Source organism: Scyliorhinus canicula, chromosome 18, assembly GCF_902713615.1.
Source record: "Scyliorhinus canicula chromosome 18, sScyCan1.1, whole genome shotgun sequence".
Classification (NCBI taxonomy): Eukaryota; Metazoa; Chordata; class Chondrichthyes; order Carcharhiniformes; family Scyliorhinidae; genus Scyliorhinus; species Scyliorhinus canicula.
In genome coordinates, this window is record NC_052163.1 from 109,636,747 (window position 1) to 109,656,901 (window position 20,155).

At 50.1% G+C, this 20,155-nt stretch overlaps 1 protein-coding gene across 2 annotated transcripts in view; it reads right to left on the minus strand.

The window, feature by feature from the left end:
- LOC119953077 (microtubule-associated serine/threonine-protein kinase 3-like) overlaps positions 1 to 20,155 on the minus strand; it is a 119,461-nt gene that overhangs the window by 9,374 nt on the left and 89,932 nt on the right. For both annotated transcript variants that reach the window (XM_038776900.1, XM_038776899.1), the window contains 5 exons: positions 13,976 to 14,199; positions 13,182 to 13,382; positions 12,352 to 12,578; positions 9,556 to 9,678; positions 5,841 to 5,977 (listed from right to left, as the gene is read on the minus strand). In XM_038776900.1, the coding sequence (XP_038632828.1) occupies positions 5,841 to 5,977; positions 9,556 to 9,678; positions 12,352 to 12,578; positions 13,182 to 13,382; positions 13,976 to 14,199 (912 nt within the window). The remainder of the gene's footprint in view (positions 1 to 5,840; positions 5,978 to 9,555; positions 9,679 to 12,351; positions 12,579 to 13,181; positions 13,383 to 13,975; positions 14,200 to 20,155) is intronic.

The window sequence follows — 20,155 nt, forward strand, 5'->3', positions numbered from 1 at the left end:
ACACATGTACAGACTGGGAGTGGACTGCCCATGTATAGACTGAGATTGAGCTACACATGTACTGACTGGGAGTGGACTGCCCATGTATAGACTGGGAGTGAGCTGCACATGTACTGACTGGGAGTGGGCTACACATGTACAGAATGGGAGTGGGCTGCACATGTACTGACTGGGAGTGGGCTACACATGTACAGAATGGGAGTGGGCTGCACATGTACAGACGGGGAGTGGACTGCACATGTACAGGCTGGGATTGAGCTACACATGTACAGACTGGGAGTGGGCTACACATGTACAGAATGGGAGTGGGTTACACATGTACAGACTGGGAGTGGGCTGCACATGTACAGACTGGGAGTGGGCTGTACATGTACAGACTGGGAGTGGGCTGCACATGTACAGACTGGGAGTGGGCTGCACATGTACAGACTGGGAGTGGGCTGCACATGTACAGACTGGGAGTGGGCTGCACATGTACAGACTGGGAGTGGGCTACACATGTACAGACTGGGAGTGGGTTACACATGTACAGACTGGGAGTGGGTTACACATGTACAGACTGGGAGTGGGTTACACATGTACAGACTGGGATTGGGCTACACATGTACAGACTGGGAGTGGGCTGCACATGTACAGACTGGGAGTGGGTTACACATGTACAGACTGGGAGTGGGTTACACATGTACAGACTGGGATTGGGCTACACATGTACAGACTGGGAGTGGGCTGCACATGTACAGACTGGGAGTGGGTTACATGTGTACAGACTGGGAGTGGGCTGCACATGTACAGACTGGGAGTGGGTTACATGTGTACAGACTGGGAGTGGGCTGTACATGGACAGACTGGGATTGGAGTGTGCATGTACAGACTGGGAGTGGGTTACATGTGTACAGACTGGGAGTGGGCTGTACATGGACAGACTGGGATTGGAGTGTGCATGTACGGACTGGGAGTGGGTTACATGTGTACAGACTGGGAGTGGGTTACATGTGTACAGACTGGGAGTGGGCTGCACATGTACAGACTGGGAGTGGGTTACATGTGTACAGACTGGGAGTGGGCTGTACATGGACAGACTGGGATTGGAGTGTGCATGTACAGACTGGGAGTGGGTTACATGTGTACAGACTGGGAGCGGGCTGTACATGTGCAGACTGGGAGTGAGCTACACATGGACAGACTGGGAGTGGGCTGTACATGGACAGACTGGGATTGGAGTGTGCATGTACACAATGGGAGTGGGCTAAACATGTACAGACTGGAAGTGGAGTGTGCATGTACAGACTGGAAGTGGGCTACACATGTAGAGACTGGGAGTGGTCTACACATGTACAGACTGGACGTGGGCTGTACACGAACAGACCGGGAGTGAGCTACACATGTACAGATTGGGAGTGGGCTACACATGTACAGACTGGGAGTGGGTTACATATGTACAGACTGGGAGTGGGTTACACATGTACAGACTGGGAGTGGGTTACACATGTACAGACTGGGAGTGGGTTACACATGTACAGACTGGGAGTGGGTTACACATGTACAGACTGGGATTGGGCTACTCATGTACAGACTGGGAGTGGGTTACATATGTACAGACCAGGAGTGGGCTACACATGTACAGACTGGGAGTGGAGTACACATGTACAGACTGGGAGTGGGTTACACATGTACAGACTGGGAGTGGGCTACACATGTACAGACTGGGAGTGAGCTACACATGTACAGACTGGGAGTGGGCTACACATGTACAGACTGGGAGTGGGCTACACATGTACAGACTGGGAGTGAGCTACACATGTACAGACTGGGAGTGGGTTACACATGTACAGACCGGGAGTGGAGTGTGCATGTACAGACTGGGAGTGGGCTGCACATGTACAGACTGGGAGTGGGTTACACATATACAGATTGGAAGTGTTCTGTACATGGACAGACTGGGAGTGGAGTGTGCATGTACAGACCAGGAGTGGGCTACACATGTACAAACTGGGAGTGGGCTACACATGTACAGACCGGGAGTTGGCTGTACATGTACAGACTGAGAGTGAGCTACACATGTGCAGACTAGGAGTGGAGTGCACATGTACAGACTGGGTGTGGGCTACACATGTACAGACTGGAGTGGGTTACACATGTACAGACTGGGAGTGGGTTACACATGTACAGACCGGGAGTGGGCTGTACATGGACAGACTGGGCGTGGAGTACACATGTACAGACCGGGAGTGGGCTACACATGTACAGACTGGGAGTGGGCTGTATATGTACAGACTGGGTGTGGGCTACACATGTACAGACTGGGAGTGGGTTACACATGTACAGACTGGGAGTGGGTTACACATGTACAGACCGGGAGTGGGCTGTACATGGACAGACTGGGCGTGGAGTACACATGTACAGACCGGGAGTGGGCTACACATGTACAGACTGGGAGTGGGTTACACATGTACAGACCGGGAGTGGGCTGTACATGGACAGACTGGGCGTGGAGTACACATGTACAGACCGGGAGTGGGCTACACATGTGCTGACTGGGAGTGGGCTGTACATGTACAGACCGGGAGTGGGCTACACATGTACTGACTGGGAGTGGGCTACACATGTACAGACAGGGAGTGGGCTACACATGTACAGACTGGGAGTGGGTTACACATGTACAGACAGGGAGTGGGCTACACATGTACAGACCGGGAGTGGGCTACACATGTACTGACTGGGAGTGGGCTACACATGTACAGACAGGGAGTGGGCTACACATGTACAGACAGGGAGGGGGCTGCACAGACATGGCTCTGCATTTTTAGTATTTTGGGTACAATGCACGTGTGCATTAGCAGATGCTATGAATCTGCAGGTCAGGTCCCTGAAGAAGAGCAACATGATGTAGGCAAGTGTCTCAAGCAGCTGACAGGTAGACGGGTAAGAGATAGGTCCCAAAGGGAGAGGGGACAGGGATGTGTTCTGAAATTGTAAGTCCCAGAGAGGGGAGAGGGACAGGAATAAGTTCCATTATACTTACAAAAGGAGGACAGGGAAATACGCAGAAAACAGGAAAATGGATAGGGGGGAGCAGACTTTAAGATGGCAGCCAAACATTGGTGATCTCATCCTGCAGGCCATTGGGGCAAAGGTATACCTTTGGAGCAGTAGGCTTCTGCTTGGCACGGCTAAAGAGCTGAAATTGTGCTTGTGAATTTGTATTTGAGTGCATTGTGAACCATGGGAACGGAATCTCAGAAGGTGAGATTGAAACCCTGTGAGATGGGCTTTTGCTGATGCCACCTGAGGTCAAGCAACATTTGGAGAGAATTCCAACATTTAATGTTCGAAGGTGAAGACTGGAACCTCTCCTGACAGTGACAGAGTTTCAATGAGATTGGTTGACTGGCAGTGTTACTGACATCTGGGTGGTTTGTTGAGAAATCCATGGACTCCGCCTTGGTCACATCTGCCATTTATCGTGTAGTGTGGTATTTTGGATCACAATTGGCTTGTACCTCATATTTATCCTGAAGGTCAGAGTATTAGTTAGATATTGTAAAGAGTTTATCTTTCTGACCTTGTGTAATAAAGTTTATTTTTGTTTGCTCAGAACCTGTGGAATCTTGTGGCTTTATTGACTTGAGTAAGCATCTTGAATCTCAAGCTTTGTTTGCTTCAAATAGAGCTCTATGGGTCCCAACCCGATCTTCCCAAAGATTTGAGTATCTACATCATAAAGTGTCAGCATACTTGCTGTCATTTCCACTTTCAAAATACTCGCTCCCCTGGTGAGTACTTAATTTTGAAAATCACCATTGATTAGAAACCACAGCAATGGCGCTGCTGCATTGGTGCTACTGCACCAATGCTGGACCATAGTGGTGGAGCAGGGCAGCAATGCTGCGAGAATACTATCACCTCCAATTTCCTTCACTGTTGCCGATCAAGATCCTAGAACGCCTTAAGAACATAGAACATACAGTGCAGAAGGAGGCCATTCGGTCCATCGAGTCTGCACCGACCCACTTAAGCCCTCACTTTCACCCTATCCCCGTAACCCAATAACCCCTCCTAACCTTTTTGGACACTTAGGGGCAATTTAGCACGGCCAATCCACCCAACCTGCACGTCTTTGGACTGTGGGAGGAAACCGGAGCACCCGGAGGAAACCCACGCAGACACGGGGAGAACGTGCAGACTCCGCACAGACAGTGACCCAGCGGGGAATCGAACCGGGGACCCTGGAGCTGTGAAGTCACAGTGCTATCCACTTGTGCTACTGTGCTGCCCTTCTCTGACAGCACTGTAGGTGTACATACCCCACAGGGACTGAAGAAGAAAGACCATCAGCACCTTCTCATGGTCACTTGGAAAGAGCAATAAATGTGGCCTCAAGACAGTCAAGGCAGAAAAATGACAGCAGTTTCAAAAACTACTGCAGTCCAGATGTCCGATTCACGTAAGATATCTGCCATTACTCTTGAGCGCTTTATCAGGTTAGAGGATCAGAAGAGCCGCTGCAATTTTGCACCCATGTTTGCCGCAGGCTCTTTTAAAAGAAGGGAACCAGGCGCAGGAAACCCACCCTTCAAAAATGGCACCCTGATCTCGGAATTCCTGGCTGCCGGCTTGTTCCGGCCTGACATGGCCCTGCCCCCGGGGTGTTGGCTGTGGGCCACGCTTCCAGATTTCAATGATCTGGACAGAAAAGCTGGCTGTGCAGCCTGTGAGATGCACGCCTCCGCCAGCACAGGATGGAAATTTCCCCCATCGAATGGCGGGGCATCTGCCAATTAGCAACACAACAGCCGGCAAATAATGCTCGCAGTCCTGGGCGACACATGGAAGCAGAGATTATCTGGAATTAATACGTGACAACGACGACCAGGTAACTGAATCCACACCATCAATCCATCTCGCGGAATGATACTGATGTTCAATAATGATGTTCAATAATGAACATTCACCTTGGCACAGGGCCTGGTACTGACTGCAGGACTATTATTAACGACACAACTGAGATTGCGACCTCACAGTGCGAGGAATCTCATACTTCACCCAGCTGCCTTTGGCAACTAATGTCTCATTGAACAGATACTATTGGGGGGATTTTCTTCTCCCATTTTTGGTAGGCGGGATGAGCGTTGGAAGCGGACAGTCTGGTGGGAGGCCCAAAATGTGATTCACACCAGCGGGATTTCTCCTTGCGATTGTTCCCCACCAGCCCCGCCAATGATGTAACGTGAATCCCGACGTTGAACACCAGGGGCTCGATTAGAATACAATAACATGTAATCATCAAGCCTCTGTGCCTAATAATCCCCTCCCTGCTGCCACGTTGTGCATGTCAACTTGCCGTGAATCACGACAGGTCACCCACGATGTGCACCTGGCAATCCAGAGAAGTTCCGGCGAGTGCATCACTCAGTGGAGAGGGGGGGTCCATTGCCCGGGAAATGCCATGGGGCAGTGTTCAGGGGCAATGTCAGAGGGCAGTGTGAAGGGGCAATGCCGGTGGGTGGGTGGGGGAGGCTGTTCCGGGGGGGGGTGAGTTGTGGGGGGCGGCTGTTCTGAAGGGAGGGAAGTGGTGTTACGTCGGGCTTTTTCGTGAGGGGGGTGTTCCATAGTCGCTGGTGTGGTGTTGGCGGGGCGGTGTCCTTTGTTTGGGGGGGTGGGTGGAGTTCAATTGGGGGGGGGCGGGGGGGTGTTCTATTTTGATTTTTTTTGTATCGGGGCATCCTATAAAAAGGGGTGGCTGGCTGTTATTATTCCAGCCCTGACTGTCCTGGAAGGTGAGGAAGTTATATTTTATGTCTGTCTATATCCTTAGAAATGGTGCACTAAATGAAACTTACCTGTCCTGGCCATCCTTCTTTCGACCCTTTTTGCTACGTCGCGCCATCTTGCCCCTGAAGCTCAGCTTCCTGGCAGGGCCAATCTTTATTGAAGTGTTTTCCAGTGGAGTAGAGGACAGAACCACCTTGTTTCCGCTCTGTGTGAGAAAGAAGACAGTCCGTTATCGAGAATTGTTGGTAGCAAAAGGAATGTCATGGTCAAACTCTCCTGACAAAAGGATTTATGAAACAACTGTATTTACAAGATGGAAAAGATAAATATTGGCCCAGATCTTCCAACCTGTGTGTGTGTATATGTGTGCGTGTGTTTGTGTTGGGGGGGGGTGGGGGGGGACAGGGGTGGGCTATAACCTGGAGGCACCCCAGAAGATGTGCTGACGGACCCTGAAATTCCCCACATGAGGACTGCATAGGAATACTGTTGAAAATTTCCACTTTGATCGGGCAATGACCCTGCACTGGGAACCATCACAGTAAAATCAGAGCCTTTGAATGGTTCTGCCTCTCAGAGCAGCATATTCGGGAATTGCTAGAAGGATCAAAATCACTTCTAACCCCGAGCTAACTATAATACTGACCACCCCCGACCCCTCCATCGGACTCCCAACTACACCCCCGACTCCCAGCACCCCAACTTCAACTCTTCCCCAACGCCCAAAATCCCCCACTCCACATCCCTCCCAAGCACCTGACCACCCAATCTCCCACCCCCACGCATGATTACCGGCCCATCCCCCACTACCCATCAAACCCCCCCCCCCCCCCCCCGGTCATAATATCCACTCATGTATATACTGAGATGCAGAGAGACAGTGATTAACACATAGGATGACCAATGAACACACAACACAGAACAACCAATCACCAGACAGGACACCACCACTATAAAGCCCACAGGGCATTAAGGCTCCCGCTCTCTCGGGACCCAGACACTGAGACAGTCAGAGTGCACAAGTTTGTCAGCACTATTACCATGCGGTAGTTAGTAAGTCTGGTCAAGCCAGTAAGAGGTCATCAGTTGGATTAGTAGAGTGTCAACCCACAGCTGAACCTGCACAGCAGTCCATAGTTAAATAAAACCGTGTTGGATCATCTCCAGTGTCAGACGTTTGTTTCTAGCTTCCCTGCATCCAGTTGCAGTCAACGTCGAACCAACCTGCCTAACACATCACCCCCAACTTCCCCAGCGCCCACCAACCCCTCAACTCTGACTATCCGCCAAATACCCACCACCACCCCAACCACCCGACCAGCCCACAAGACCGACTAACTCTCGTTTACAGCCCCACCCCTCTGACCTACCAACTACCCCTACCTCCCCATTCCTCCCCCCCCCCCCCCCCCCCCATCTCCTTACTGGCCCCCCATCTCCAAACTGTTCCCCCCAGCTCCCCAAGCCCCTGACTTTACCAGCCCCTGTCTGCACAAATCCAATCCAATCCAACCCATCCCCAACTGTATCTCCCGATGCCCCTCAACCCCCATCAACCTTTCCCACCCTGTGGCTCCCCAGTCTCGGGAATCGTAGTTACACAAATTATAATATCATTAATGGGCTTCCCTGCTGCATTAATCCCCCCCTCCCCCCACCCCCTCTCCCCACACACACACACACACATTGGGAGCTTCCCCCTCGCCAATGTGACATCACATTTTTTTACAATTTCTTTTTAAAAATGGGAACCAGGTGAAGGGAATCCGCAGTGCCGGGGCAGTGCCAGAGATATCATAGAATTTACAGTGCAGGAGGCCATTCGGCCCATCGAGTCTGCACCGGCTCTTGAAAAGAGCACCCTACCTAAGCCCACACCTCCGCCCTATCCCCATAACCCAGTAACCCCACCCAACACTAAGGGCAATTTTGGACACTAAGGGGCAATTTATCATGGCCAATCCACCTAACCTGCACATCTTTGGACTGTGGGAGGAAACCGGAGCACCCGGAGGAAACCCACGCACACACGGGGAGAACGTGCAGACTCCGCACAGACAGCGACCCAAGCCGGGAATCGAACTTGGGACGCTGGAGCTGCGAAGCAATTGTGCTAACCACTGTGCTACCGTGCTGCCCTAAAAGATCCAGGGGGGTAGTGCCAGGGGGGAAATGTCAGGGGAAGTGCCAGGGAATAGTGCTGGGGGAAATGCCAGGGGCAATGCCAGGGGGCAGCACTGGGAGAGGCTGTCTGGGTAGCTCCATAATGGGTGTGTTCCTGTGCTTCTGATGGGGAGGGGGGGGGGGGGGGGGGGGGGGGAGGGGTGTCCCCATGTGCATGTGGGGCTGGCTGACTCCATGTGCGTGGGAGGGTGACTTTGTGTTTTTTTTATTAATCGGAGGTTGGGTTGCCCTTCGACATGGCCAGATACGCCCGGCCCTGCCCTGCCAGCGTGACAGTTTTGGCCATGCCTTCTGATTTCTCTTCATCCAAATGCTGCACAATATGCAAGAAAAGCCAGCTGTGCAGCCAGTGAGCCGTACGCTGCTTTTCCCGCCTGAGCCACCACTTTGATGAACAAAGGGAAAATTCTACCTCGAAACTGCACACGGCATTCCAGATGTGGCCTCACCAAAGCTCTCGGCAACTGTAGAAAAGCTTCTTTATTCTTGTACCCCAAACCCCTTATAATAAAAGCCAACAAGCCATTTGTCTTCCTAATTGCTTGCTGCACCTGCATTCTAATTTCTGTAGAAGAGTTTAACGGGCTTGAAACATTTAATCTGCTTCTCCCTCTACAGATGCTGCCAGACCTCCTGAGCAATTTTCCTCCGCATTTTATAATAATAATAATCTTTATTGCTGTCACAAGTAGGCTTACATTAACCCTGCAATGAAGTTTCCGTGAAAATCCCCTAGTCACCACATTCCGGCTTTTATTTCAGATTTACAGCATCAGCAGCATTTTGCTTTTATTTATGCCATCTTTCTGTGTTCCTCGTATGAGTATACACAAGCGTCTTTGAGCATCAACAGTTACAAGTTTCACCACCTTGTTAAAAATATTCTTCTTTTATATTCTTGTGACCAGAGTGAATAAATTTGAACCTCCCCATATTATATCCCATCTGCCACCTTGTTGCCCACTCACTTAACCTGTCTACATTTCTTTGCAGCCTCTCTATGTCCTCCCCACAGCTTACATTCCCACCTAACTTTGCGTTGTCAGCAAACCTGAGACACATTACTCTCTGCCATTATTATAGATTGCTAATGTCTGAGACCCCAGCACTGACCCTTGTAGAACTCCACTAGTCACAGCCTGCTAACTTGAAAATGCCCCATTTATGCCTATTCTCTGCTTCCTGTCCTTTAACCAATATGCCATCCATGCTAAGATATCACCTCCAACTCCATGAGCCCTTATCTTGCCTTTAATCTATTGTGAGGCACTCTACCTTCATAACAGCACTGTGGGTGTACAAACACCCCATGGAGTCCAACGGTTCAAGAAGGTGACTCACCCCCACCTTTTTCAAGGACAATTCAGGGTGGGCAATAAATGCTGGCCTAGCCACCAATGACCAGATCTCATAAAATGATGTTTAAAAAAAAAGGAATAATTGAAGAACAGACAACGTGGGACATGGAATGTGGAGGGGCGGACACTGTGAGATTATGAGTTGAGGATGGGATGGACTCTGTGGGATATCGATTGGCTGCATTTCCTATTCAGTGAATTATAATAAACTCGCGCCATTGAGAAATATGACAGAAAATACCTTCAGGAGGAGGCCCACCACATCTGTGTGAACAAGCCCCAGTACTGATTCGCCGTTGATGTGTGTGATAAGGTCACCAGCGCCCAATCCTGCCTCGTGAGCTGGACTTCCTTCTTCCACACCCTGTAACAAAGCAAAAACAAGAGCTGGGCTACAAGCTGGAAGGCCATTAACATGAACTCGCGGTTTCTGACCGCAGTACAGCCTTTCCCGAAATTATCTAGTAAAGCTGGAGCTCTGGCTGTGAGGCCACCATTTGTAAAGTTGACGAGCTCTTACCATTGCATTGCCCAAGGCACCCTGGCAGTGTCAAGCCTGCATTGTCAGGTAGGCACTGCCAGAGGGTGAGGCCTGAAAGGGGGCAGGCCTGACAGGGTCGGTGTCTGAAAAGGATGGGGCTTGAAGGATGGGGGCATGAAGGGGGGGAATTTGGTGACCTCATAGCACCTTGTTGGAGGGGGGTGCTATCACCGGCGATTTTGCTGGAGGAGCTTGATGCCAGTGAGTAGGTGGGAGGGGGGCTGAAGGGAGACCCATTGGCAGAGCCCCGATGCCAGCGATCTTGGGGGGAGGGGTGAGGAGGAGGGCCAGAGGGAGGTAATGTCAGCGAGAATGATGGAGTGGGGTGGGGGGGGGGGTACATTGAAACCCAATGCAGACGATGTTGGGGTGGGTAGGGTGCCCTTTTGATGGGTCAGTGCAGACTTGATGGGCCGAATGGCCTTCTTCTCACTGTAGGGATTCTATAATTCTATCGACAAGACATAAGTCAGGAGTGTGATGCGCATACTCTCCACTTGCCTGGATGAGTGCAAGTCCAACAACACTCAAGAGGCTCAACAGAATCCAAGACAAAGCAACCCATTTGATTGGCACCCCTTCCACCATCGATGAACAGTGGCAGCGGTGTGTAACATCTAAATGTTGCACTGCAGGAAATCACCAAGGCAGCACCTTCCATACCCATGACCACTACCATCTAGAAGGAAAATGACGACAGATGCCTGGGAACACCACCACTTGGAAGTTCTCCTCAAGCCACCCACCATCCTGAATTGGAAACATATCGCTGTTCCTTCACTGTCACTGGGTCAAGGTCCCTCCCCAGCAGCACTGTGGGTGCACCTACACCACTTGGATCACAGCAGTTTGAGAAGGCAGCTCACCACCTCCTTCTCCAGGGCAATTAGGGACGGGTTATAAATGCCTGCACAGTCAGCGACGCCCACATCCCATGAACGAACGAAAGAAAATAAAAATGGAAACAGACAAGTGAAGGCTGGAGGAGAAGGATGTTCCTCAGTCAGACACAGGCCCAGTGGGTTGCATTTAATGTCAGGGGCTCAAAGAGCCATCCAGCTTCAGCGGGACTCTGATAGCTCATTCCGCCGGCGGCCGAATAAGTGGGGGCTATGCTCGGACTGTTCTCCTTACAGAGGACAGTGGGCAGTGTTTTGTTCTGCTCTTGACGTAGCATAAGCTGCTTCCTTGATGTGCACTCTGACAAAGGAAGGTTCAGACTTGGAGATAGCTTTAACATGTTTATTAAACTGTTAACAATTCTCCTACTCGGATTCGACTCTCCTGTTAATCCTGCTAGAGCTACTCAGACTGACGAACCAGTCAGCTACAATCCACGTGGTGGGTGTGATGTGTTTCAAATCAACCCTGTGTACTCACTGAGAGTCTCCACTGGAAAGAGGAAGATCATGTGTGCTGTGTCCTTTTATATGGGTTGGTGTAATGCCCTCCTGTGGTAGTGTCACCTCTGTGTGTATCGTGAATGCCCATTGGTCGTGTCCTATCTTACTGACCTATTGTTTGAATGTCTGTGTGTCATGTCTCTGGTGCTCCCTCTAGTGTCTATCTAGTCTACGTGTATTTACATTGACCCCTTGTGTATTTACAGTGATGCATATCACCACAGGCAGTGTCCCAGAACTTTATCCAATCTGAGGCCCTGTTGCTCATCGGGAGCCTGTTCTGAGGCTTCAGCTACAGGTGAAGGCACTTCGATGACCAATTGGCAGCGCCATTGTGTCAACATATTTTAATAGAATCTCGGGGTGAGCTAGCAAAGGCACATATTTATTAATTTGTTAGAAAAAAGTGATGTCTGAAGACTGGCGGATAATTAATGCCATTCCTATATTTAAGAAGAGAGTTAGAATATGGCCCAGGAATTTCTAGGCCAATCAGTTTAACATCAGTGGTGCAAAAAATAATGGAATCCTTACTAAAGGTGAACATCCAGAAATGAGAACATTAGCAATGAATAGTCAGCATGGACTTCAAAAGAGTCGACCGACTTTGTTGAATTATTTGAGGAGGTAGCAGCCAGAGTAGACAGTGGTAATGCAGTAGATGTAGTTCATCTGGATTTTCAAAAGGCCTTCGACAAGGTGCTCCATGACAGATTAATGAAGAAGGTTAGAGATTGTGTAGTCATGGGACATGTAGCGAAATGAACTGGGAGCTTGCTTACCTCACAGCAGGGCCCCACCACCCCCACCACCGCCTCCTGCTCCCCACCCAATGTGAGCAAAATGCTTGCGGGGGAAGGAAAAATGCCCATTATTTGCGACGAAAGTTGTTCAATTGAGCTCCCATCAGTGGCACAGTTGCCAGTCTTCCTGCAAATGGTAAAATGCCACGATGATAGAAGACATCAGTATGCCCCTGACATCGTCCCCTGTCATTTTGCCAACCTTCCCACGCCCAGTCCATCACCAAGCACCGACAACATTTCAGCCAGTATCTCTTTCTAGCTTAGACCCCAATTAAGTTTAGTCTTACCCAAACCATGTGATGCACAGTATATACATCACTCTCTCCCACATAGACGCGAATTGCCCGTAATGTGAATCCAAACTTCCTTCCAGAACTGTGAATAATTATTGGAGGTCGCAGACTTGTGATGTTCAATGAGTTATCGCGACTTGGCGAGGAGTCCCTGGATGAGACATTTGATGAAAGAGACCTTGGGGACACTGGACTAACTGCTGGTGCCGCACCAAACTCATCTGTAGAAAGGAAACATTTAGACCTGTCAGAATGAGTCCATTGATTAAGGAATTGATTAATGAACTACTTGAACCACTTCGCTCTCTGATCAAGTGGACCATCTTAGACTGTTTTGAGATTGAGAAGATAATGTAGATGAGAGTTTGCAGTATCAAGATGAAAATTATAAAAATTGTAAAGTTAAGCGGCGTGATTCTCCGTCCTGCCAGATCCGTTTTCCGGCACGGCACCCCCCAGCCAGCAGCAGGACCCTCTGCCCCGGCAGCCGGCCAATGAGAGTTCCCATTGTGGTCACCCCCACGCCGGCGGGAAATCAGCGGGCGTGAGTGTGCTGCCGGCGAAGCGAAGGATCCCGCTGACAGAGAATCCTGCCCAAGGCATTGGATGATGGGACCCAACAGAAGATGACAGAAGTCAGACGCCCAACCACCCTCTCTTTGAGTCTCTGCTTCCAATGATCTCTCTGAGTCATTCACTCCCATAAAATACCAAGGATCCCGAGGTAGCTTGAAATCTGCACCCAGATCTTTTCTCAGCTACTTGGAAGAACTTCAACGTCCACCTATAATTTCCATCCCAGGCCCAATCCATTTCCTGCTTACCGCCTATGATTAGGAGCGAAAGGGCAGAGATAGACGCAGATTTGGGGACTGTAATTCCGGTGGACAACCGATTCTTCTCTGTGATTTCAAGCTGACCCTCGATTCTGTGAGTTGTGGGACGCACTCCTTTCGGCGTTGAGTTTCTGTGCCCCACACTGTTGCTACGCAGACGCATGAGATTAATACTGTTGCTGAGAACATCTGAAAAACATCCAACAAGTCAAAATACACAGGCTCCCAACAAAATGAATTCCAATAGACTCCGAGCAGCTACAATGGTCAAACCTTTGAGATAAAAGATGTAATTGTTTGAAAAATAATGATTCACTGCAAGGAGATATGATTCTGCAGACATGAGTTGTATATCATAGAGATCATAGAATTTACAGTGCAGAAGGAAGCCATTCGGCCCATCGAGTCTGCGCCGGCTCTTGGAAAGAGCACCCTACCCAAGGTCAACACCTCCACCTTATCCCCATAACCCAGTAACCCCACCCAACACTAAGGGCAATTTTGGACACTAAGGGCAATTTATCATGGCCAATCCACCTAACCTGCACATCTTTGGACTGTGGGAGGAAACCGGAGCACCCGGAGGAAACCCACGCACACACGGGGAGGATGTACAGACTCCACACAGACAGTGATCCTAGCCAGAATCGAACCTAGGACCCTGGAGCTGTGAAGCAATTGTGCTATCCTCAAGGCTACCGTGCTGCAAATGTGAGAATGTATAAGATGGTTATGTTTCCTTTCACCCCCTCCTCATAATGTACACTTGTAGAGATTCTCACCTGAGAATGTTCGGGCCCTTGGTCTGTTTGGCTCATTTTGCACCTGTAGATCCATCAGTCCTTGCCTGTCAGGCCGCAGCGCTTGTTGGGTCAGTGCACAGATCTCACTTTCATCCTCAGTGGAGAACGCAAACCATGGCACTGTCTCTGAGCTGGGATTGCAGGAGGTGGCAGTGGCACCTCTCTCAAAGTGGGAGCAAGCTGAGGATGCTCGCGGTCGCAGGCTGTTTAATAAAAGAGGTGGAAGATTACAGTTCACACAGCTGTGCACGATCTCCTCTTCAACAAAGTCTTAAACATTAGAATCATGAAACCAGAATGGAACAGCTGAGCCATTCAGTCCATCCAGCCCCCTGCTAGCTCTTTGTGCATCTACTCGCTGAAAGATCTCAAAAACTTGTCATCCTTGAAAGGTCTGGATGTATTTTTGTTTTTACAGAATGCCCCCCCCCCCCCCCCCCCCCCCCCCCCCAGCCCAGACTCCCCAACCAGCAGAGATCATTAAAAGCACAATACTGCAGACGCTGGAAATCTGAAATAAAAACAGGAAATGCTGAAAGCCCAACTGCATCTAACAGCATCTATGCAGAGAGAAACATAGGGACGGAATTCTCCGGCCCCCGCCGCTTGTCAATGGGATTTCCAATTGAAGCCAGTATGACTCTGGCCGTGATCGAACGTCCACGCTGCTCCGGAAAAGCAGCTCACCGCAGCGCAGCGTGGCTGGTAGAAGCTGGGAGACCCCCACTCCCGGGATCTATCCGGCTCGTAGCACCTCACAAGATTTTAAGTAATCTCACGAGATGCTGCGGTGTAAATCCCGCCCACAATGGCAAATCTGCATATTAGAGCGAGACGAACTTATCAGAGAATTTACAGTGCAGAAGGAGGCCATTCGGCCCATCGAGTCTGCGCCGGCTCTTGGAAAGAGCACCCTACCCAAGGTCAACACCTCCACCCTATCCCCAGAACTCAGTAACCCCCACCCCCCAACACTAAGGGCAATTTTGGACACTAAGGGCGATTTATCATGGCCAATCCACCTAACCTGCACATCTTTGGACTGTGGGAGGAAACCGGAGCACCCGGAGGAAACCCACGCACACACGGGGAGGATGTGCAGACTCCGCACAGACAGTGACCCAAGCCGGAATCGAACCTAGGACCCTGAAGCTGTGAAGCAATTGTGCTATCCACAATGCTACTGTGCTGCCCTACAGCTGAGACAGCTAGTCTCATTTTAATGTGCAGTTTACCGAAGTACCCAAAGCATTGGGATCTATCCCCTTTGTCTTGGAGACCTTGAGTGAGTGCAGTTCTGTACTGGTCTCCAAAAATGGGGACCAGGCGGAATGGCGCTCATGGGGGTCTCACAGGGAATTGGAGGCCCCCAGGTGCATGCCCCTTGGGCAGGGTTGTACCTTTCACAACCTCTCCCCAACGAAACATGGAGAAGTATTCAGTCCCCACCTAAAGCCAAGATCACCTTCTCCGTTTTGGTAACATAGCCCAACCCTGCCCCTGCCCTGTGAGACGCTTTCTTCTGTTAACGGCAATGTAAAGGTACCAGAATGAGGCTGGTTAGCTCAGTCAACCAGATAGCTGCCATGTGATTCAGAAGGTAACCAAAGCATAGGTTCGATTCTTGTTCTGGCTGAGGTAAATGTGGGCCTTGCCTCCCCATTCTGCCCCCTGAGAGTGGCAGGCGATGGCAAACCCCTGACCAGAATTTAAAAAAAACACAGAGGAAATGACTCAGGGTAAAGTATCAGCCGATAATGAGTCAAGGAGCTGCCTTTGGGCGGGCACCACAGGGCAATGACAATATACAGTTGCTGGTGGAGCAGTCGATGCTCCCGATGTCTCAGTATGTTATGGAGCTCTCTGCCTCACCCTTGAGTCTGCCTCTGGAGGGACATTCTCCCATCCTGAGGGCAGGACTTTCCAGTGCCATCAGCAGCGGGCGTCACGGCGGACAGGATGGGAAAATGTAGAGAATGCCCAAAAGTCAGTTTCCCGCCGACGTAAAAATAGGTCGGGATTTTCCACCCCCAACTTTCATGATGGAAATTTACATTGATTTCAATATCACGGATATTCACGAAAGAGGTAGCTTGCCAGAATCACGCCCACTCCATATTATAAAGCCACACAAGCCTCTAACTAAACAAACTTCATTCACGAGCTGCTCTTGTGGTTGCTCTGACGCTGTGTCAAGCTGTACAGTCAAAAAACCATTGGGGACTCAAGGGGGGGGGATCAAAGGCACAGGCCGTTTGTAATGAAGAACTGTACCCCCGGTGTAATAGAGAACTGTACCATCCTATTGTGTGTAATGGCAAACTGTATCCCCGGTGGGATACGGTTGGCGGCACGGTAGCATAGTGGTTAGCACTGCCGCTTCACAGCTCCAGGGTCCCAGCTTGGGTCACTGTCTGTGCGGAGTCTGCACGTTTTCCCAGTGTCTGCGTGGATTTCCTCCGGGAGCTCTAGTTTCCTCCCACAGTGCAAAGATGTGCAGGACAGGTGGATTGGCCATGCTAAATTGCCCCTTAGTGTCTAAAGGGGTTGGGAGGGTTCCCTGGGTTACGGGTATGGGGGTGGAGCTGTGGGCTTAAGTAGGGTGCTCTTTCCCAGGGCCGGTGCAGACTCGATGGGCCGAATGCTCTCCTTCTGCACTGTCAATTCTATGTCTATGTCAGTGTGTGTAATGGAGAACCATGCCCCCAGTGTGTGTGTAATGGAGAAGTGTACCATCCCATCGTGTGTGTAATGGAGAACTGTACCATCCCATTGTGTGTGTAATGGAGAACTGTACCATCCCAGTGTGTGTGTAATGGAGAACTGTACCATCCCAGTGTGTGTGTAATGGAAAACTGTACCATCCCAGTGTGTGTGTAATGGAGAACTGTACCATCCCAGTGTGTGTGTAATGGAGAACTGTACCATCCCAGTGTGTGTAATGGAGAACTGTACCATCCCAGTGTGTGTGTAATGGAGAACTGTACCATCCCAGTGTGTGTAATGGAGAACTGTACCATCCCAGTGTGTGTGTAATGGAGAACTGTACCATCCCAATGTGTGTGTAATGGAGAACTGTACCATCCCAGTGTGTGTGTAATGGAGAACTGTACCATCCCAATGTGTGTGTAATGGAGAACTGTACCATCCCAGTGTGTGTGTAATGGAGAACTGTACCCGAATGTGTGTGTAATGGAGAACTGTACCCCAGTGTGTGTGTAATGGAGAACTGTACCACCCCAGTGTGTGTGTAATGGAAAACTGTACCATCCCAGTGTGTGTGTAATGGAAAACGGTATCATCCCAGTGTGTGTGTAATGGAAAACTGTACCATCCCAGTGTGTGTGTAATGGAAAACGGTATCATCCCAGTGTGTGTGTAATGGAAAACTGTACCATCCCAGTGTGTGTGTAATGGAGAACTGTACCCCAGTGTGTGTGTAATGGAAAACTGTATCATCCCAGTGTGTGTGTAATGGAAAACTGTACCATCCCAGTGTGTGTGTAATGGAGAACTGTACCCCAGTGTGTGTGTAATGGAAAACTGTACCACCCCAGTGTGTGTGTACTGGAGAACTGTACCATCCCAGTGTGTGTGTATAATGGAGAACTGTACCATCCCAATGTGTGTGTAATGGAGAACTGTACCATCCCAGTGTGTGTGTAATGGAGAACTGTACCATCCCAGTGTGTGTGTAATGGAGAACTGTACCATCCCAGTGTGTGTGTAATGGAGAACTGTACCATCCCAGTGTGTGTAATGGAGAACTGTACCATCCCAGTGTGTGTAATGGAGAACTGTACCATCCCAGTGTGTGTGTAATGGAGAACTGTACCATCCCAGTGTGTGTGTAATGGAGAACTGTACCATCCCAGTGTGTGTGTGTAATGGAGAACTGTACCATCCCAGTGTGTGTAATGGAGAACTGTACCATCCCAGTGTGTGTAATGGAGAACTGTACCCCAGTGTGTGTGTAATGGAGAACTGTACCCCAGTGTGTGTGTAATGGAAAACTGTACCCCAGTGTGTGTGTAATGGAGAACTGTACCACCCCAGTGTGTGTGTAATGGAGAACTGTACCACCCCAGTGTGTGTGTAATGGAGAACTGTACCGTCCCAGTGTGTGTGTAATGGAGAACTGTACCACCCCAGTGTGTGTGTAATGGAGAACTGTACCATCCCAGTGTGTGTGTAATGGAGAACTGTACCGTCCCAGTGTGTGTGTAATGGAGAACTGTACCCCAGTGTGTGTAATGGAGAACTGTACCCCAGTGTGTGTGTAATGGAAAACTGTACCATCCCAGTGTGTGTAATGGAGAACTGTACCATCCCAGTGTGTGTGTAATGGAGAACTGTACCCCAGTGTGTGTGTAATGGAGAACTGTACCCCAGTGTGTGTAATGGAAATCTGTACCATCCCAGTGTGTGTGTAATGGAGAACTGTATCCCAGTGTGTGTGTAATGGAAATCTGTACCATCCCAGTGTGTGTGTAATGGAGAACTGTACCCCAGTGTGTGTGTAATGGAGAACGGCTCCAACCCGCACATGCGCGGATGACGTCATCGCACATATGCGTCAAACCCGCGCATGCGCGGTCCGTCATGCCCCTCAGCCGGGGGCGGCGGAGGGACAAAGTGTGCGGGAATCAGATCCACTGCCCGCGATCGGTGCCCACCCATCGCGGGCCCATGCCACCCTTGGCACGGCCGTGCCAATCGGTGGCATGGTTGTGCAGAACGGCACTTTGCGGCCGTTTTCACGAACGGTGAGAGCAGGTGTGTTTAAATTCGTGAAAACGGCCGTAAAGGCCTGGGAAATCGGCCCATCGGATAGGGGAGAATCGCTGCTCGCCGTAAAAAAACGGCGAGCAGCGATTCGTGTCGTGGGGCGGCCGTGGTGGGGGGGGGGGGGAATAGCGGGAGGTCGGAAAAAATGTCGGGAAGGCCCTCCCGCTATTCTCCGACCCGTCGTGGGGGCGGAGAATCGCGCCCAAGATCTTCTTTCCTGCCACATTTGTTCCCTTGGCCATGGTTTTGCTCGATAGTAGGTAGGACAGTGGGTATTTCAATCATCGAGGAACCCCCTAGTGCCTGTGCCATGGAGATCTCTGCCTCCACAAGTGTCTGTCTAATGAAACTTCTTAGCTTCTCTCTAGTGTCAGTGTATACTGGAGCTCTCTACCTGCCTGTGTCTAATACAGCTCTCTGTCTCCACCTAGTGTGTGTGTATAAGGGAGCTTGCTGCATTCACTGTTGTCTGTGTGCAGTAAGATCAGGGAGCGATTCAGCATTCAGTTGAATCTCGCCAGACGTTTTGAGCATCGCGAATCTTGAAGTCGGGTACGTCGAATTGCACCCCAGAACTTAATAAGTTGAACCAGGGGTCTGAGAAGCCGCAGTCAATAGAATTTTCCTAATATCTCTCTCTGATGACAACCACTACCTCTACCTGTGGTGTATGTTTCATGAAGCTCTCTGCCTCCTCCTGAATAAAGAATTTCACTTAATAGAGTCATACAGAGCAGAAAAGGCCCTTCAGCCCATCAGGCCTGCACCAACAAAAACTATCCCTAATCTCGCGCGAAACCCACTTACCAGCACTTGGCCCATATCCCTGAATGTGCTGGAGTTTCAAGAGCTCATCCAAGTACTTTTGAAAGGTTGTGAGGTTTCCAGCCCGCACTACCTTCCCAGGCAGTGCATTCCAGATTCTCACCACCGTCTGAGTTGAAATGCTTTTTCTCAAATCCCCTCGGAATCTCCTGCCCATCACCCTAAGACTATGCCCCTTGTGATTGACCCCTTATCCAACGGGAACAGCTGCTTTCTATTTATCCTGTCCAAACCCCTCATAATCTTATACCCCTCAATCATATCCCCCCTCAGCCTTCTTTGCTCTGAAGAAAACAATCCCAGCCTATCCCTATAGCTCAGATGTTCCATCCCAGGCAACATCCTGGTGAATCTCCTCTGTGCCCCCTTCCAGTGCAATCATCTCCTTCCTATAGTGTGGTGACCAGAACTGCACACAGTACTAACTAACGTTCTGTACAGCTCCAACATAATCTCCTTGCTCTTATATTCTTTGGCACGACTGATAACGGCAAGTGTACCAAATGCCTTCCTTAGTAACCTATTCACCTGTTCTGCCATCTTCAG